The 21,209-nt window shown below is 40.6% G+C and overlaps 1 protein-coding gene, 2 long non-coding RNA genes and 2 other non-coding genes across 5 annotated transcripts; 2 read left to right on the forward strand and 3 right to left on the reverse strand.

The window, feature by feature from the left end:
• Positions 1–3,090: 3,090 nt before the first annotated feature.
• On the reverse strand, positions 3,091–6,587 carry LOC146547938 (uncharacterized). Its single transcript, XR_014890680.1, has 3 exons — positions 6,471–6,587; positions 4,670–4,727; positions 3,091–4,484 (listed from the first exon to the last, which is right to left on the reverse strand). It is a non-coding gene; the product is annotated as an uncharacterized LOC146547938 (long non-coding RNA).
• LOC146547939 (uncharacterized) lies at positions 5,206–9,057 on the forward strand. Its single transcript, XR_014890682.1, has 3 exons — positions 5,206–5,291; positions 5,529–5,641; positions 8,534–9,057. It is a non-coding gene; the product is annotated as an uncharacterized LOC146547939 (long non-coding RNA).
• Positions 9,058–12,599: 3,542 nt separating this feature from the next.
• On the reverse strand, positions 12,600–12,718 carry LOC146547940 (5S ribosomal RNA). The gene has a single exon (XR_014891009.1). It is a non-coding gene; the product is annotated as a 5S ribosomal RNA (ribosomal RNA).
• Positions 12,719–13,994: 1,276 nt separating this feature from the next.
• LOC146547941 (5S ribosomal RNA) lies at positions 13,995–14,113 on the forward strand. Its single transcript, XR_014890984.1, has one exon. It is a non-coding gene; the product is annotated as a 5S ribosomal RNA (ribosomal RNA).
• Positions 14,114–15,909: 1,796 nt separating this feature from the next.
• Positions 15,910–18,603, reverse strand: LOC146547942 (uncharacterized). The gene has a single exon (XM_085264311.1). It carries the CDS (start codon positions 18,526–18,528, stop codon positions 16,192–16,194), a length of 2,337 nt encoding a protein of 778 aa, XP_085120437.1. The 5' UTR covers positions 18,529–18,603; the 3' UTR covers positions 15,910–16,191.
• Between the last annotated feature and the right edge of the window lie 2,606 nt (positions 18,604–21,209).

A 21,209-nucleotide genomic window follows, 5' to 3' on the forward strand; every position in this document is an offset into this window, starting at 1 on the left:
GAACAATAAGAGAACAGTACCACCAAGGCTGGAGACGGAGCAATACTGGAAGAGCATATGGGAGAAGGACGCAACCCATTACGGCAATGCTCAGTGGCTAGTGGATCTGAGGGCAGACCACAGCGACCTCCCTGAACAGGGTCCAGTAACCATCACAGTGGCAGATATCCAAGAAAGGGTCTCCAGTATGAAGAGTTGGACAGCACCAGGGCCCGACATGGTTCACGCCTACTGGCTGAAGAAGCTGACTGCACTCCACGAGCGTCTGGCAGCACAAATGAACCAGCTGCTAGTTAACGAGAGACACCCGGAATGGCTAACCGAAGGCCGGACGGTCCTGATCCCCAAGGACCCCAAGAAGGGACCGGTCCCCTCCAACTACCGACCAATAACCTGCCTCAGTACTACATGGAAGCTCCTGTCAGGCATCATATCGGCTAAGATGAACAGGCACATGGGTCAATACATGAGCGGGACACAGAAAGGAATTGGCAAGAATACCAGAGGCGCAAAACACCAGCTACTGGTAGACAGAACAGTCAGCCGAGACTGCAAGACCAGACTGACCAACCTGTGCACTGCCTGGATTGATTACAAGAAGGCCTATGACTCAATGCCCCACAGCTGGATACTGGAATGCCTAGAATTGTACAAGATCAATGGGACCCTAAGAGCCTTCATCAGGAACTCAATGGGGATGTGGCGTACAACACTAGAGGCCAACTCCAAGCCCATAGCACAAGTCACCATTAAGTGCGGGATCTACCAAGGAGATGCTCTGTCCCCACTGCTGTTCTGCATAGGCCTGAACCCCCTCAGTGAGATCATTAACAAGACTGGCTACGGATACCGACTACGGAACGGAGCAGTTGTCAGCCACCTCCTGTACATGGATGACATCAAGCTGTATGCCAAGAGTGAACGAGACATCGATTCACTGATCCACACTACCAGGCTATACAGCAATGACATTGGAATGTCGTTCGGACTGGAGAAGTGTAGTCGGATGATAACAAAGAGAGGGAAGGTAGTCAGAACTGAGGGGATTGAACTACCAGAAGGCAACATTGCAGACAGAGGACAGTTACAAGTACCTGGGGATCCCGCAGGCGAATGGGAACCATGAAGAGGCCGCTAGAAAAGCTGCAACCACCAAGTACCTGCAGAGGGTCAGGCAAGTCCTGAGGAGTCAGCTGAATGGTAAGAACAAGATCCGGGCCATCAACACGTACGCCCTGCCCGTGATCAGGTACCCTGCTGGGGTAATAGGCTGGCCAAAGGAGGAGATAGAAGCCACTGACAAAAAGACAAGAAAGCTCCTTACCATGCATGGAGGGTTTCACCCCAAGTCCAGCACCCTGAGGCTGTACGCTAAGCGGAAGGAAGGGGGCCCGGGACTGGTGAGTGTCAGCACCACAGTCCAGGATGAGACAACGAACATCCAAGAATACATTGGGAAGATGGCCCCAACTGATCGAGTGCTCAGTGAATACCTCAGGTAGCAGAAACCCAAGAAAGAGGAGGGAGACGAGGAACCATCATGGAAACACAGGCCCATGCACGGTATGTACCACCGGCAGATAGAGGAGGTGGCTGATATCCAGAAATCCTACCAGTGGCTGGACAAAGCTGGACTGAAAGACAGCACAGAGGCACTAATCATGGCAGCACAAGAACAAGCTCTGAGCACAAGATCCATAGAGGCTGGGGTCTATCACACCAGGCAAGACCCCAGGTGCAGGCTGTGTAAAGATGCCCCAGAGACAATCCAGCACATAACAGCAGGGTGCAAGATGCTAGCAGGCAAGGCATACATGGAACGCCATAACCAAGTGGCCGGCATAGTGTACAGGAACATCTGTGCCGAGTATAACCTGGAAGTCCCGAGGTCAAAATGGGAGATGCCCCCAAGGGTGGTGGAGAATGACCGAGCTAAGATCCTGTGGGACTTCCAGATACAGACGGACAAAATGGTGGTGGCTAAACAACCGGACATAGTGGTGGTAGACAAACAGAAGAAGACGGCCGTAGTGATCGATGTAGCGGTTCCGAATGACAGCAATATCAGGAAGAAGGAACACGAGAAGCTGGAGAAATACCAAGGGCTCAGAGAAGAGCTCGAGAGGATGTGGAGGGTGAAGGTAACGGTGGTCCCCGTGGTAATCGGAGCACTAGGTGCGGTGACTCCCAAGCAAGGCGAGTGGCTCCAGCAGATCCCGGGAACAACATCGGAGATCTCTGTCCAGAAGAGCGCAGTCCTGGGAACAGCTAAGATACTGCGCAGGACCCTCAATGAGTGGAGATGGAGATTGACTCCTTCAGGGTGTCTGAGAGGCAGATGTCGTCCAAGAAAAGAAGCACATTCAGTGAGAGACTGAGATTACCAAAATGCACCATTGAACAACACAGGAAATCATTCCTGCCCGTGGCCATCTCCCTGCACAACTCCTCCATCTAATACAGTTATACCCGCTGGCACATGTTCTACAGTAAAATAACAAATGACAAAATTCACAAGTTAGAGTTAAATGTCAGTCACACACATTTATAATTGCGTGATTTGTGTGGATATATATCTATATATATATATATCTATATATATATCTATCTATATATCTATATATATCTATCTATATATATATCTATATATCTATATATATATATCTATATATCTATATATATATATCTATATATCTATATATCTATATATATATCTATATATATATCTATATATATATATATATATATATAGATATAGATATAGATATAGATATATCTATATATATATATATATATATATATATATATATATATATATATATATATATATAGATATATCTATATAGATATATCTATATAGATATATATATATATAGATATATATATATAGATATATATAGATATATATATATAGATATATATATAATCCACATAATTTCCTTAGGGATTATTAAAGTAATCTGATTCTGATTATTCACTTTAAATATGAATACCACACCAGACAGCTCATATTATTCAGAAGGCACCTTTATTGCTTCAATGCAAATTAGAAGGTGATTAGCAGCCAGATGCTGCTAATCCACTGCATTTGAATAATTGCTCATCAGCATATGTGAGCAGCTCTATAAAAGCAAACATTTTGGCAGTTTTCTGGTCTGGAGTATTCAGGTGTTTGTTAACACAATGTCATAATGTTCCCAGGAACTGATGACCCAGAAAATTCACCCCAGGGTCAAACTGTGCAGTGGTCAGAAAAAGCTCAAAAATCCAGAAGCTACATCTCAGACTCTACAGGCCTCAGTAAGCAAGTTAAATGTTAGAGGCCATGACAATTAGAAAAAGTTTGAATAAGTGTGGCTTGTTTGGAAGGGTTGCAAGGAGACAGTCTCTGCTCTCTAAAAACAGCATGACAGCATGGCTGCAAGTTTAGTAGCAAATTTGCAAAGCATAACAGCACAAACACCGCATACCAGCTGTTAGCATGGTGGTGAAGGGGTGATGATTTGAGCTTGTCTTGCAGCTACAGAACCTGGGCCCTTGCAGTCATTGAGTTTTCCATGAATTCCCTTGTATACCAAGTAGTCTACAGTCAAAACTGAGTTTTGGTAATGCAGCAGGACAAAGATCCCAAGCACATCAGCAGAGCTACAACAGAATCAAGGTGTTGCAATGACCAGATCACAGTCCACACCTCAACCGGAAAAACAGTGCTGGGAACTTAAGAGGGCTTTACATAAACAATACCACAAACCTCAATGAACTGACGAAACGATGTAAAGAAACGTCAGGCGAATGGAGACTAAGAGTCATACAGAAACAATTTGGTGACGCTACTGCTGCTAAAAGGTGGCTCTGCAAGCTACTCACTCATGTACAGTGCTTAGTTTTTCAGAGTACTCTATAGATTCCCATGAAAACACTCTTTTCCACATGACTGTATGTCAGATAAAAGAGATACGATCTGTGAAGAGGATTCTGAGAAGAGAAAACATCTGGGGACCTGTCCCGAAAAGTTCATTTTGTTCATCTGGGCGTAGAGTTTTCAGTAGCAGGAACGCTCTGTCACTCATCCGAGTTCGACTTCAGACTTCTTCTGTCTCGGCTCAGTGCAGGTTTCCCCAACCTTTGTTTGAATTTAGACTTTACATATTGTCCAGTTTCAGCAAGGGAACTGAAAAGTGTGCTGAGGATAAATGATCAATTAGGCAGATGTAAATGAACAACAGCTGCAGGCTGGTGGCTCTGACATCACACCTGATGGACACCTAGAAGGCTAGATTCAATTGTTTTGGAGTTTCTGAAGACCGTCTATGACTCTGGGGTGACATCAATCATCTTTTATGGTGTGTTCTGCTGGGACAGCTGGGGCTTCCCTCTTTCGCCTGCTGGGATGGGCACGCACACGTCGCTGAGATGTGTGGTCTCAGGTAACTGGTACTGCTGGAGGCTGCAGGTGACATAGTCATACTATACCAGTGTAATAACTGAAATAGAAATGAATAAATAAACAGATAACATAGTCACATGAACAAGAGGAGCCTATAGAGATTCTAAGTAGCTGATCTTGCAAAAGCAAAATGTGTTCTGCACCACAATGCATTCAGGTCACAATTCTGATTGCAAAAGCTGGCAGATAGGACAGGATATTAAAAATAAAACAAAAACCCACCTCCCACCACATGCAGGTCATCCTAGCAGCACTGAGCAGCTCCTACAGTGACACGCTGCTGCAACAACAGTGTGCGAGGAGAAATTTCAGATATCTTTCCAGCTGCTGTCAGACTCTACAATAGAGTCTTAGTGCCCACTTTAAAGTTAGGTGTATACAACATCAGGGGAATAGCAACACGTGATATATTACACCGTGCCATTATTTACTTAACAAAAACTAAGCCAAAAGGCAGTTTCTGTACTTTTTTCACAAATGTCAATATTTTATTAATTTACTTATTTTTAAAACATGTGGTTTATTGAATTGAAAAAAAAAATAGCTGCAATTGTTGTAACGCGAGCTATGAAAGACAACCTGCATCTGCAGCTGTGGTCACTGGTCCTCACATCATGTTTGCAGCATGTTCTGAACCACAAACAGAGCAGTGCTAACTGGTGGGCTGGTGATGTAGACACTGATGCTAGTTAATTTAAGGTGGGGCTGCTGAAATGTTTAAAAGCTGAAGCCCCCAAAGTTTTACTTGTCTGTGACACAAATGAGCTCCAACCTGCTCAGGTAGAATTTAATAACAGCTGAGCTGCACTAGACCTGGTCTCTGCTCATCTTGACTCCTCGTTTGGTAAGAACTTTTTATTTGTATATTTAAAATCTTTTATAGACAACAGGCTTATTTTGAATAACTCGATCTCCTGCCACACTTATACTCACATTCACTAACCAGATATGGGCTTTAAAACATGCATCATCTGGGTTCTGTGACCATGAATATCGTGAATAAGAAATGTGCATGCACAGGCAGAGGCCTATCTTTTTTTATTTATGTTCAAATAATGTTCAATTTTAATTCTCCCTTTAGAGCATTTCATTTACTGAAGACATCTTCACCATCCGCTGTTCCAGACGACTGACTCGTGCCTGAACTCCTGCAGGTTAATCAACCAACCACTGATCAGTAAAGCAAAAAATACGGTAAGTGTCCTCATTTGGAAAAGTTTGCTTAAAAGTTTCATAACTTTCTAATATAATAATTACATTTAACAAGAATGTTGTCATGACTGAGTGCAATGACCGTTTCCCTCTGTAAGGTTCAATGTGTGGATGCAAGTAGAGAAGTTGCCTTTAGATACACCTCATGAACTCATCAACTGAGAGTTAACAAATCATCAAATTTATTTAAATTACTTAATTTGTTGTTCATTTTCACTTGTTTACCATATCTACCATATGTAAGTAAATGATTAAAATTGCCTGTTTTAAAAATATCCAGTAATACTCTAAAAAACGTACACAATATTATTGTTCAACATGTCCTCCAGTGCCTCTGATAAGTTTCAAAATATTTACTGAAGAAAAAATTGACTGGTTTAGATGTTGAATTTTTTGAAGCTGTTATATTGATTTTGATTTTCTTTATTTTATCATTTAATGATTTAAAAGACTACATTAAAGTAACGACAGCTGTTTTTGGTTATTTTTAAATGATGGTTGGCGTTTACTAGATGACCCTCAAGCACCAGGAATTCCTTGCTTACGGCCACACATTGAACCGTAAATGGCGACGTAGACGCGCAAATTATTTTCTAGAGTAGATAGCGAGCCAAAATTAATATTTCAACTGAGGGGTGCTTTGCAGACATATTTTCAGGCACTTTCCAATAACCTGCAGTCTTTACGGTGAGGACACACAAACATTAACCCGACTGGAACATAACTGTATGAAAATATATCACCTGTATTTATGTTCGCTTCGTAGTTACACTGTTTAAAACAAAATATTAAACCAAACTGCGGTAATTACCTGTCCAGCAGAGAGCTCAGGTAAATTCTTTCTGTCTGCTTTGCTTTATCAGAGATCGTCTGTCTTTTCCTTTCGACTTGTCTCTCCGCGCTTTCTGCTCAAGTCAGCCCCCTCCTCTGCCGCGCATCCCCGACGGGGTCTGCGCAGCGCGTGCACCACAGGTGTGGAGAAGTACTGCTTAGTGTTGCAGTTTCAAAATAAAAGCTGCCAAAAAGCGAAACATGCTGCCTTCAATGTTTCAAACCATGTTCCAGGGTTTTTAGTTCACCATGTATAATGTTAAAACAAGAAAATAAAAGACAGATCTGAACGTTTGAAAATGTTTTGGAAAAACTCCATAAAGAATAGATGAAAAACACTGAAATTATCCTTTTATTTATGTTGATCCATTAAGTTGGTTCATTTTTTTGTTACATAAGTTGTTTTTAAAGTTAAACTTGTGTGGGTTTCTATATAAGTCAATAAAAAAAACAACAAGCCATTAAAAATGAAAAGTAAACTCTGCCAAAGAAACTGAGAGGTTCTGGAAGCGTGGAGTTCAGTTTGCAAATTTATCTAATGCAAAAAACATCTATGAATAAAACTTTGTTGGCCAGCAGCTTTTCAAAAAGACAAAAAAGAAAAAACATGGTCATAAAAAGAAGCTATTATCTGGGGGGAAATAATCATTTGATCCCCTGCTGAGTTTGTAAGTTTGTTCACTTATATTAAATGATCAGTCTCTAATTTTTTTAAGTATTTTCATTTTGATGTAATGAGACAGAATATCAACCAAAATTCAATAAAAAATATATTTGCTAAAATAAATGAATTGATTTATATGTCACTGAGTGAAGTAAGTATTTGATCTCAAACACAACTTAGTACTTGGTGGAGAAACCCTTATTGCCCAGCACTGCGGTAATATGTTTCTTGTAGTTGGTCACTGGGTTTGCTCACATCTCAGGAGGGATTTTTTTTCCACTCCTCCTTCCACAAACTCTCTAAATTCTTTAGATTTCTTTGCTGCTGTTTGGTAACTTTAAGCTTCAGCTCCCTCCACAGATTTTCTTCAGGACTGAGGTTTGGAGACTGCCTTAGCTCCACTCCATGTCCTTGTGCTTCTTCTTTAGCCACACCTAAAGTATGCATCAGTGGTATGTTTTAGGCCATTGTCATGCTGGAAGACCCATCGATGACACATCTTCAGTCTTCTGCCTGAGAGAAAGTGGTTCTTGTCCAAGATTTTGCAGTACATGGCTCCATCTACTGGCCGCCTCAATGTGGCGAGGCGCCCCACAGTATAATGTTTCCACTTCTGTGCTTGACAGTGGGGATGGTGTTCTGTGGGTTACACTCAGCATTTCTCTTCCTCCAAACACAGTGGGCTCAGTTCATGCCACAGAGTTTTTGATTTCAAATGACCACAGCATTTCCCCCCAAACCTTCTCTCAATCATTTAGATGTTTACTGGCAAACTTAAGACTGGCCTGTAGTTTTGGGCTGATCCAACACCTTTCTCATGATTATCCTCACCCCATGAGCCAAGATATTACATGGAGCAAGATAAGAGGTCTTTGGTCTTGACCATGACTTTTCTTGTCCCTGAGGTCCCTTGCCCGAGTAGACCTCAGTAACTAATCCTTTTACACTTCTTCAATCTTGCCCATGGTGGTGGAGATGGAGTTGGAATGGAAGAATTTGGTACTGTGGACAGGTGTGCTTTATACACATAATAAACTGAGATTGGGAGTATCTGTAATGGACTGATTGATTGACTGTAATCCAGTCTGTGGGAACCAGAACTCTTGTTGGGTTGTCGAGGATCAAAAACTTACTTCACTCAATTATATGCAAATCAGTGAAAAGAAATCATGTATTGTGTTTTTGTTTCTGTTGGTGTTCTTGTCTCTCTCCAGTAAAATAAAACATCCACAAAAAATAGAGACTGTTTATTTCTTTATAAGGGAACAAATTTACAAATTCAGCAGGGGATCAAATACTTACTTCTGCCACTACAGTGATGACGCTTTTGTTGCATTAAATTCTTGATCTGGAAAATGTTCCTGTTTTTCTCTCTCCAGGAAACAATGAGGATCATGTTTACCTGTTTGCTGCTTGTGCTGCCCTTTGTTACTGGACTCTCAAAACCAGCCAATCTTCAACCCAACCGAATTGAGAAGCGACTGAATGAAACAAATTATGAAAAGTTTAGACGACAGCATGTAGATGCCAAGATGAGCGTGAAAAAATGTGATACAGAAATGAAAAAAAAGAAAATATATGCTGATCGAAACAAATGTAAGGATGTTAACACATTCATCCTCAGTGATTACAAACAGGTCAAAGCCATTTGTAACGGTCAAGGAAGATATGATCAGACGAATGGCACGACAAAGAGTGTAGCAAAGTTTCGCATTGTTAGATGTGACCTAAAGAACAATGGAGCCAGGAAACCCAAGTGTCAGTATAAAGGCACACTTCTCACTAACAGAATAGTTGTGGTCAAATGTGAAGGAAAGTTACCTGTGCACTATTATGGTGATGAAATGACCTTTGAATCCAATAATGCAACTATAGGAAAAATCCCCATGCGCTCTACTTCTGTACCCACAAATTTACATTTCTGAGATAACAAAAGAGCAACATTTATCATCAGCTCTAACTAACGTCGCTGGAAACGTCTTCTTCATTATACGTTTTTATTTGAGTCTGTCTTAGCAATAAGTATATACATTTTTTAACATGTGATCAACCTCTATTTCTTCACATGTTACATGAAATAACATAAAACTATTATTTCCTTCTGATGAGGGAATTTTATATTCATCCCACCAATACTGACATATTAATTGTACTGACTGTAGGATGCTGTGTAGAAATAATCTCTTAGATCCAGCTTGCTTCTAATAAAATATTTTTTATCTGATCACAGGATAAGCATATAATAAAAGTCACTTTTTGGTGTTTGTTGGTTTTTATATATTTATTTTTTAACATTTGGAGCATCACCAGTTACAAGACTCACAAGCTGACAAGTTCTTATTCAGCGCCCTGTCTCTTGTTTCTTTTGTTTTTAATGTCATCCAATTTTTTTGTTTTCATTTTGGCATGCGATTCATTTCTAAGACTTTTCTAAATGTCTAAAAGACAAAAGTGTAAACGTCGTTGCCATAACGGAGGGGGCTTGAGCATTTGCCCCTTTCCTCTTGGACGTCCCAAGAGCCCTGTTCTTGAGGCATTACTATTTTTTAATCTGTGTACATGTGCTGTCTGTGCCCCTCAACAATAACATTTAACTATTAACCCCAATTTTGCTAAATAAAAGGATCTGGCTTCCACTAGTCACATGATGCCCATTAACTAATTCTCGACTTTGACGGCAGAGGGCATTGGTTACGAGATCACAAAGAACATGCACATTTTTTGCCGCCTGGGTGGTGCGGAGCTGTAAGCGAAACACACAAAGTAATTGGGAGATGCAGACTGGTGCAACACAAACCAGTAAGTAGGTGTAGAGCGTACACTGTAGTCTATAGCAGCGGTCCCCAACCCCCGGGCCACGGACCGGTACCAGGCCTTGAGTCGTTTGGTACCGGGTCAAGAGAGTTGAAGCTCGTACCGCACAGAAAAAATAAATAACTTACATTATTTCCGTTTTATTTATTATCCGACTCTGAACAGTGTTTTATTTGGAAAAAGACTGAATTCTCTCAGTTACTTCAGTCTATGACTGACTCTTGACGCATGTCAAGATACATTAGTTAATATTAAACCCACAAACTAGCAAAATTAGTAAAAAACAGATGTCTTTGGAGGGTTTCTTTGCAAAGTAAAAAAGGCCCAGTGAGGAGACAGAAGAAGAGTCTATGACAACTACTAAGAAAAAGAAAGCTGCATTTAACAGACAACAAGTGGATATATTGCAACAAGTGATTCCCATGCACCAAGCCCGCTCTGCATAATATATGTGGAGACCAGCTCTCCAATGAGGCAATGAAGCCTTCAAAACTGCTTCGTCACTTGGAGACATTAAAAAACAAGCCTTTGGACTAGTTTAAAAGAAAAAAGCAGGAACAACAGGGACAGAAGCCATTACTGAGGGCCTCCACAACAACAAATACAAGTGCACTGAGAGCATCATACTTGGTGGCTAACCGTATTGCTAAGGCTAAAAAGTCATTCACTATTGGTGAAGAATCGATCCTTCCTGCCACTAAAGACATTTGCTGTGAACTTTTCCCCTTAATATTGGTATGATCCCAGCTCAGGCACTGAGCGAGGGGGCGGGGCAGCTGCTGCCTGCGAGTGCGCTGTTGGAGAAGCGCAGCGAGGCAGACAGAGAACTGAAGTTTGACCAGGTTCCAAAGGAAATCATTCGTACTGTACAAATAATGTAAATATGACGGTGCATCACAAAAGATTGATATCAAACTGATCACTTGACCCATATTACGTTACTTGCTCTTCAAGTGAATCAACAAAAGGTGAAATGAAAACAACAACAATGCTGTTTCTTTAGAGAGTCTCAGCTTACATGTGTGTTTATTTCATATTTTCAGTTGTTTCCCTCCACGGCTAAATAAATCGGTTTCAGTTATGCACTGATATACAAGACTGGACATAAGGAGCTTCTTTCAAAGAAAAACTCTGGTAGATGTTATTTTATATATTATGCTTTGTATGTTGTTCAGTATATTTCTATGCAAAACAAAAGGAATTTCAATACACAGCAGTACATTCACAGTTGAAACCAGATATTTACATACACTTTATGGAAAACACAACAACATTTTTTTACTGTACAACATCAATTTAGAGTAAACTTGTTTTGTTTTGCATAAATAAATATTGAAATATATTTTGAATTAGTTAAAGAGAGAGAGCTGTCTCTTTTTTATCACTTTCACCAAATTTAGGAGCACATATACACTAAGTTTATTGTTAATTAATAAGAAAACTCCAGACGATTCCATTCTGAGCTGAAGAAGCTTCTGATAGGTTGGTGGCACACCTGTGGATGCATATAAGGCAAAACACAGAGCCTGTTTCTTTGACATGGGAACATCAAGAGATGTCAACCAAAACACCTGGAAAAGAACTGTGGAGCTCCATAAGTGTGGCTCAGTTTGAATACAATTTGGTGCCATTTACAATTAAGAAATACAGACAGTTTCTCTCTTTACTCTTAAAGTTAACAAATATGTTTTTTATATTTATCAACATAAAAAATAAACATTTAGTCTGATTTGATGTTACAATTAAAAAAGTGTTTTTGTTTTTATCTGAAGAGTTTGTAAATATCTGGTTTCAACTGTATATTTGATGATGTTGGTGTTTGGTTTGATTGTCAGCACAAAGAGGGAGAGAGAGAGGACAGAACAGATGAACAAGAGCAGGTGAGACACACATGTTAGTCAAATGGTTGTTTACCAAAAGTATCAGCGTATCATAGGTCCTCATGTATCTCGTACCTAGTGTTTCTTTTTAGGTTTGTTATTTTTCAAATTCTATATTTATTAAGTTTTGCAGGCTTGTTTGCACAACAAGGTTAAATAATTATCTAAACTTTTCTCAATCTAAATAGTGGACTTTGGTAGAATTAAAAAATAAGTGTAGTGCAGGTCTATGATGATTTTTAGTGCTACTATCATCTAGCTCTGATTCTGGTTCTGTCTTGGTTAAATCCTAAGTAGTCCTGCTTCTGAACTGTTGTAGTCCTGTTTTAATTCCGGATCAGTTCTGGGTCTGGTTGAATTGGGGTTTAGTCCTCGTGTCTTGATACAGCCCCGACTTTGTTCTGCCTTGCTGCTTAATTAAAAAACTACTTTAAGGTGTCCTGCACATGTGATATATTTTTCCCTATATGAATATGAACTCAAAACAGAGCCAATTAATCTTTCAGTCATTTCTTCCCCCCCATCCCCCAAGTCCCAGATGCATACTACCCTTTAGGGCTAAGCCCCGGGTGTATCAAATGTCTGCCTCTGCTCTGCTCTACAACAGAATCACAAAGGTGTCTCCAATAAGCTGCAGAGATGATTGTTGTTTTAATTTTTTAACGGTACACAAGCAAAAAATTAGAAGAGAGGTCATGAAGTTTCTTACTAAACAGTAGCGCCCTCTGCAGTTTGTGTGTGGAAGTGCAAAAGCTTACAGCACCTGGTATTCCCAGGCGGTCTCCCATCCAAGTACTGACCAGGCCTGACCCTGCTTAGCTTCCGAGATCAGACGAGATCGGGCGCGTTCAGGGTGGTATGGCCGCAAGCGAAAGGTCAGCTCAGAAACGGCGTTTTTATACATGCTGTAATGACACATACACGCTTACGTTTTTGTTTTCTATATTTAAGTTAAAATGTCCAAACGACAAAAATGTTGGACTTCCAAATCGACCCAACACACCGTGTGCTCTCTGTCACTTTAACACTGTGCTGTAATCAACGAACATGTCTTCTTATCGTGATGTTACTGCGGGAAAAGCATTTTTGCAGCTCAATTTGAAGCTGCAGTTACAGTTTTTTCTGAATGCTTAAACACTAACTGTGATTCCTGTAGCACAATCTCTAAAACTATTCAGACTTATAGCAAAACCACTCACTGAGTTTGCAAAACTAAAAGCACAAAAACTGCTTTGCACTCAGTTTGCAATTTTGTAACACACACTTTGCAAAACTGTAGGCACAATTCACTGCACAACACTCAATTACCAAATTTCCAACACACTCCTAGCAAAAGTATACACATGTATGGCTATCATTAACACTAACTTGCCAACTGTCTGGCACACTTTCACATGTGAAAACTTTTTTAGATAATTCGTTCACTTTGCAATCAGCCTAAGCACTATAATACAGGTAAGCTGTGTGTGCGGAGTACAATGGAGGGAGCAGAAAGAGTGAGAAGTAGAGGAGGCCGAGGAAGAGGACGTGGAGGTGAAGAAGTAGGATGAAGAGGACGACAAGGACAAGGAGGAGCAAGAGGAAGATGAGGAGGGGGGAGAGGAAGATGAGGAGGGGGGAGAGGAAAATGAGGAGGGGGGAGAGGAAGGGTAGGAAGAGTAAGAAATAGAATTACTGATGACATCAGAGCTACAATAGTGGACCATGTAATCAACCGTGGAGTGACCCTGAGGGTAGCTGGCCAACGGGTCCAGCCTAACTCGAGCCGCTACACTGTAGCAAGCACCATAAGGACATCTTGAAATGAGAATCGGTTAGTTGTGTGCTTAGTAGATGATGGCTTGTGTGTACTGTTTGATACGGAAACACCACTTTTACGAAGGTGTGAAGAGTTAGTCTAGCTGTGTTTGCTTTTGCAAGAGAACTACAATGTTTTGATGATTGGGTGACAGGTTTTCTTATTTGTGTGAAGAGCTTTGCAAAATTAGCCAATAGTTACAAAAAATGTGCTTAAGCAATCAGAAAAAACTGTAATAACGAAGGTTTGCATGTTGTCGCTGTAACATATGAAGTTTAGCACAATAATATAGATCAAACTGTGAGACATTTGCCACCAATAAAAGGTCTTTTTCACAGCTTTGCTTTCGCTTACGGCCATACCACCCTGAACACGCCCGATCTCGTCTGATCTCGGAAGCTAAGCAGGGTCGGGCCTGGTCAGTACTTGGATGGGAGACCGCCTGGGAATACCAGGTGCTGTAAGCTTTTGCACTCCCACACACAAACTGCAGAGGGCGCTTCTGCTCCTGCTTGTGCTAAGAGGCATGAGAAGTTAACATTTATGGGTGATAAAATCCTTTTTCTATATTTTTAACATGAGAATATCAGTTTTCCATCTTGTGTTCCAGAGTAATCGGACAAAAGACAAACGTAGAACAAGGAAAAAAGAAGCCAAGTGTCTCACCTATAAAACAAAATAGAATAGAATAGAATAGAATTCAACTTTATTGTCATTGCACATGCACAGGTACAGGGCAACGAAATGCAGTTTGCATCCATCCAGAAGTTCTTTAGTGATATAGATATATTACAATATATATTAGCAATAATATAGATATGTGAGTATATTACAGAAATGGGTCTATTATGGTATGTTATAATGTACACGGTATGAAGTATGTTGTGAATATTCTATAACTATAAGTATGTACAGGCTGTAGTGAGTACAAGCTATGTACAGGATATGAACAGGATATAAATATGAAAAACTATACAGAATATGAAATAAATAACTTTACAGAATCTGGGATATACAGCTATACAGAAATGGGAACTATGCAAGTTGTAAACAGTTGTAGGATTAAAGATTATCGAATGTACAGAATGATTATTTACACAGAGCTATACAGTAGCTGAAAATTACTGTTTTCTGAATAGTCTCACACAGATAAACATTTGCAGGGAATACCTTTTCCTTCAAAACAAACGTCACAGACTGTGTTTTTCTTTACTGATTGTATTTGAGTAGAAACTCAGATTAAAATGGCATGAGTGCTCATAAAAGGATTTAACTGTAAAAGTAGGTGTAGTGGATCACTTTGCATAGATGTAGATAAAAGTGCAGTAAGCAAAGACTACAGTGGTCATTGAGCAGCTGTTCCTATAATGTGAATCTGGGATAAAGGCAGAGATTCTTTGTTTGCCTTTGTTTCCTGGTTCTTTCTTTCTTATCCAAATGGAAAAAGAGAGCATAAAAGTACTGTTTACAAGCAGCTTATCTATCTCATTGTGCCCACTATCATAAAATCTTGGTTGACTGAGCACTGAGCCATCTACCACTCGAAATTGAACCTGTGTGGGACAACAACAAAGTCCAGTATACTAAGTTTCAGTAATGTGGAGTTTTTTCTGTGGAAGATGTAAATCTAAATAGATGTCCTATTGTATGCATAATATAGCACTGAAATTTATAAAACAACTTCTAAAAAAAAATTTCAATTTATTTTAGATTTTCTCAAATCCAAACAGCGCTAAAAGCATACACACAGTCAAATATTTTTCATACGAGGTGCTGAAGGTTCTGCAATGTTCTGTCAGTGCGCCCCAGGGCAGCTGTGGCTACAATGTAGCTGCCATTACCAGTGTGTGAATGTGTGTGTGAATGTGTGAATGACTGAATGTAGTGTAAAGCTCTTTGGGGTCCTTGGGGACTAAGTAAAGCGCTGTACAAGTACAGGCCATTTACTGTGCGTGTGTTTATGCTCAAGTGTATGAATAAATTAGTCAGTTTTAAACAGTTGCAATTTAAACAGTAGAAGAGTGGCACTATATTTATATATTTATAAAGAATTTCAAACAACAATTAATTGATGGTCAAAGCAGGTTTATTTAATTAATATCCAGATTTCCAATTAGTTCCGAATTGATTCAGCAGCAAATCACATCACCAGTCACTTCAAGGCTGTATGTATTATTGTAAGGTAGACCCTACAATAATACATACAGAGAACCCAACAATCATATGACCCCCTATGAGCAAGCACTTTGGCGACAGTGGGAAGGAAAAACTCCCTTTTTACAGGAAGAAACCTCCGGCAGAACCAGGCTCAGGTCGGGGCGGCCATCTGCTGCGACCGGTTGGGGTGAGAGAAGGAAGACGTTTGTTGTAGGTCTGATTGAAGGACTGATGTGATGGTAAGTTGTCTGCTGCTCCGCTTTGAATATTGAGAGATTAGTTGATGGATTTCAAGCCAAATTGTGCCCAAGTTTAAGACCACATTCATTGCTTTTTTTTGTTGATGTTATTGTTTTGGGCTTTTTTTCCACAAGAATTTCTAGCTCCCCTAGAATTCTGGCCACCCAAACGATGATTGCTGCTGAGAGAACACAAGGTTTTGTCCCCCTGTACTATTCATGTCAGTGCAGGGGGTTCTCCTTGAGAGGCCAGGGTGGAAAAAGGGATGCTTCAGAACCTCCAAGGGTGTTATGCGCTGATTTGCATCCAAGGCCAACATTTCTTTGATTAGCCTTACAAATAATGATTGGCCATTTTCCGGTCCTCGCCTAACCTTTAGCAGTTGTTCGAGGTCATCGAGACGCTTAAGTTTTATATATCGAGTTTCTTTAGATCGATAATGTGTCTCGTATTGAAATTGTTCTTGGGTCTTAAATGTCCAGCGCTGTTTGTTGTAGTTATCCTCGATGAAGTAGCAGTCAGTGTACAGGCCAGACTCTAGGAGATGATCTGGTAGCTGACCCTGGGTTTCAATTATGAATTTTAAAACATCATAATCGTCTTCCCCAGGATAGAGAGGCACCCCTGTAGCAAGCTCCACAGCTACCAGCCCCAGAGACCACATGTCGATTGTTTCGTGGTATGGAATGCCAAGCATAAGCTCAGGTGCACAATAACCAATTGTCCCCACACGGTCACCAGGAATCACTGCAGAAGCAGGACATGCGAGGCCAAAGTCTATGAGTTTGACTTTGACGGGAGACTCACTGTGGTTCACAACCATGATGTTTCCAGGTTTGAGGTCAGCATGCACTATTCCCACAGAACCCAGGTGGAACAGAGCATTTGCAAGCTGATGCAAAATTGGCCTGAGTTCTCTCATTGGGAGACCTCGGTTATTCCGGTCCCCAATGTAGTCCCACAGGCTTTGGTCGAGGAGTTCGAAATTCAAGCAAATGCGCTGTCCATCGAGGAAATAGCCGTTCCATTCGACAATGTTGCACCTGTCTGGATCCAAGCGTCGTAGCTGCTCCAGGATGAAAATTTCCAGTTTTGCCTGGAGCAGAATTTCAGGGTCGCTCTTGTTGACTTTAATAGCAACGGTTTTGTTGTTTTTTGTATCGCGACATCTGGTTACCAAACCAAAGCCTCCTTCTCCAAGGAAGGCCTCTACCACGTGGTGATCTCCTAAAATGGTCCCTTCCGTTATTTGAAGATCATCTTCAGAGGCAGATGGGTTGGCTGAGGTGTTGATGTCTCCTTTTTGAGGAAATTCAACTGAGTTTTGGAAACTGCAGCTGAATTTTTGCGATCCATGACTTTTCCAGCTTGAAGGCTGCTGAGAGAGCACAAGGAGTTCTCCCCCTGTACTATTCATGTCAGTGCAGGGGGTTGTCCTTGAGAGGCCAGGGTGGAAAAAGGGATGCTTCAGAACCTCCGAGGGCGTTATGCGCTGATTTGCATCCAAGGCCAACATTTCTTTGATTAGCCTTACAAATAATGTTTGGCCATTTTCCGGTCCTCGCCTAACTTTCAGCAGTTGTTCGAGGTCATCGAGACACTTAAGTTTTATCGATCGAGTTTCTTTGGATCGATAATCTGTCTCGTATTGAAATTGTTCTGGGGTCTTAAATGTCCAGCGCTGTTCCTTGTGGTTATCCTCGATGAAATAGCTGTCAGTGTACAAGCCAGACTCTAGGAGATGATCTGGTAGCTGACCCTGGGTTTCAATTATGAATTTCAAAACGTCATAATCGTCTTCCCCAGGATAGAGAGGCACCCCTGTAGCAAGCTCCACAGCTACCAGCCCTAGAGACCACATGTCAATTGCTTCATCATATGGAGTGCCAAGCATAATCTCAGGTGCACAATAACCAATTGTCCCCACACAGTCACCAGGAATCACTGCAGAGGTGTTACATGCGATGCCAAAGTCTATAAGTTTGACTCTGACTTGAGACTCACTGCGGTTCACAACCATGATGTTGACAGGTTTGAGGTCAGCATGCACTATTCCCACAGAACCCAGGTGGAATAGAGCATTTGCAAGCTGATGCAAAATTGGCCTGATTTCTCTCATTGGGAGACCTCGGTTATTCCGGTCCCCTATGTAGTCTGACAGGCTTTGGTCGAGGAGTTCGAAATTCAGGCAAATGCGCTGTCCATCGAGGAAATAGCCGTTCCATTCGACGATGTTGCACCTGTCTGGATCCAAGCGTCGTAGCTGCTCCAGGATGAAAATTTCCAGTTTTGCCTGGAGCAGAATTTCAGGGTCGCTCTTGTTGACTTTAACAGCAACAGTTTTGTTGTTTTTTGTATCGCGACATCTGGTTACAACACCAAAGCTTCCTTCTCCAAGGAAAGCCTCCACCATGTGGTGATCTCCCAAAATGGTCCCTTTAGATATTCCAAGCTCATCTGAGCCGAAGGCTGGGTTGGCTGACATGGTGTAATGTGTCTGTTTGCGCTGTGAATTGGTGAGAAACAAAACTGAACTTGTTTTGGTTTCTCTTGTAAATTGCTCTCAAATCTTCTCAAAAGGGTTTTAGTTGCTGCAGGTCAACGTCCGTTAAGCATAAAGTAACAGGTGAGCGCTTCTATTTATAGGTTTTGGATCAAAGCAAAGTTATGACGTCAGAAAGGATCAAAGCAAAGTTATCACGTCACAAGCGATCGAAGCGATTCTAATATGTGCGCATGCGCACATATGAGAAGCGATCGAAGGGATTCTAATATGTGCGCATGCGCACACACGTGCTTGTTTGTGTAATATTGTTCACACTAAACTTGACCCTAATCAATTTAATATCAGTCAATCAAAGAAAATGTTAGTTTTGGAAAATTTTAAAATGACATAACTGACAGTTAAAACATTTTTTGTTCATGTATTTGTATTTGTATTGTCTTCGGGATTTTTTTTTGCATACCATGTCAAGCTTTTCTGTATATAGTCATGTCGTAGATTTCGGAGCAAACAAGAAATTGAATTGGATTTTAATATTGCAGTGCTTGGATTTCGGATTTGGTGCTTAAAACTTCTTGAAACTGTAACCGTATTTCATTCACCACAAAGAACTATCTGATTGAATAGTTTTCTTATCAGATAGAGAAATAAAACGAGTCGCAAAGTCTAAAAGCAACATTTGTCTGCCTGGGCTGTACCTCTGCACGTTAGTCTGTTTCAGTGTGTGACCCCCCACCCCCTCCCTGATCAGTCGGGGGTGAGTGCGCTAATGTGCCTGGAGGCCGTTTTAATGAGTGTTTGCTGGAAAACGAAAAATACAAGAAGGATTTGTACGTTTTCACAACGGGGGAGTTTGCGTAAGTACTAGTAAATAATTTTCTCGAGTGTGTACGTTACACATGTTATTTGTTTAAAATTGGTATTATTATTTTGCTAGCTAGCAAACTCGCGGGATAAAGGATTGAAGTGCACTCAGTGCGATACAATACGGTGGCGCTATTCTAACAGTTAGTTATTGCAGGGTAACTTGTAGAATATGCTGTGAATTGAACCAAGATTACACAGCAGTAGCAGTAATACGAGTTACTTCCCTCAAGTGAAAGCGTTAAACGTTAGCCCGATGCTTAACTAGCCAACGTCAGGCTTTCTGATTGAAGGCTAAAAGCGACGTTGTCACCAAGTAAACAGAATATTGATGATATTTTTGTGTATCGCTGCAGCCTTTTCAAGTATTAACCTGGTGTCTTTGGGAACAGCTTAGGGGGAAATGACGGTAATATGACTGAACCATATGGGAAGAAAGAATAGGCACTTTTTTGTGCTAGCGAAGTTTCCTCGCTTTCATTCAAAATCTGTTTATCATGAAACAATTGAAACATAATGGCTTCGAGCTGACATTGAGGCCTGTGGGGCACTATCAGCCACTGAGACAGTAGACAAGTGACTATTTCACACTTTAAGGCTGCCTGTTTATTTAAGGGAGATGAACAGTACATTCTAACTGTACATAATAATATCAATGATGATAGATTAAATAAATGGGTTTTTGAAAGACGCTTGTGCATTTTTAAAGTCTAAAGTGTTGAATTGATCTGAGTATGTCATGTGTTCAAAGCCTCTCCCAGTCAGTGCTGTTCTCTATGCCTGTCTTACTCTACATGATGTTATTAGCACAAACACTTTAAAGGTGATAATTAGGTCTACAACAATAACACAGACTGCAATGTAGTTAAGCGTCTTACAGTTAGTTTTGAATGAATGAACTTAAAAAACAACACAAGCAAAGATCTGTCTCCTGTTTTTTGTGTCACATAAGAAAGAAGCATCAATATCTGATGAGAAGACTTATTCATTTGGCCTTTCACGTGGTCTTACTCAGGTGATGCGAAGTGAAATATGCATCCTTTTTATGGTAATGTGCTGGAAAATGTTGAAAATGGACATTAAACGTGCTTACAAAGTGCTTGAATTTGACCCTGAAAGGTGTATGAAGCCAGAAAAAGTCACACTTGGAGTAAAAACCTCTCATAGCAAGTTAATCATATTCAATTGATTTGATGCTTTCAGCACAAAATTTAGCCACACAGTCAGGACAGCGTCTGATTTACCTTCATCGGTAAACGTGTTTATGCAGTACATAGTAACAGTGTGGCTGAGTCCTCTGGTTCAACTCAGTTCCAGTACATTTGGAGATGTAAGTCTTAACCTTTCACATGCATCGGGAAGGAAAAAACATTTAATCTTCACAGTACTGCCGAAGTGCAGCGATACATTGTGAAGTGCACATTTGCATTTGTCATACAGTACCGAGCAAAAGTCTTGAACCACCCCCTTATTTTTTCGTGTTTTGCCAGGTCAGTCTGTGTTAACGGTGTTATTAACTGCATTCTTCAACTAAAGAAGTGAGAACAAATGATGTGGGCTTTTGTTTTTTTGCAATAGGCTGCAAGTAAATGTGTACAGATACAATTTAAAATTGGTTCTTTGTTAAGTTTTGTGGTCCTTTCCGTGACTTAGGTGTCTGTTTATGTTTGAATGTTTCAGAGATTAGTGTGAAGGGTCTTAACAGACAAAAAGTGGTCAAATACAAGCCCTGGATTAAAAATCAGAAACACTTTAAAAAGCCTGGAGAGCTATTCCTTAATACCACTTTAAAGATTACA

The sequence above is a fragment of the Mchenga conophoros genome, linkage group LG23 (assembly GCF_057382185.1).
Source record: "Mchenga conophoros isolate Kocher_MC1m ecotype Shallow Benthic linkage group LG23, M_conophoros_male_GT1.1, whole genome shotgun sequence".
NCBI lineage: Eukaryota > Metazoa > Chordata > Actinopteri > Cichliformes > Cichlidae > Mchenga > Mchenga conophoros.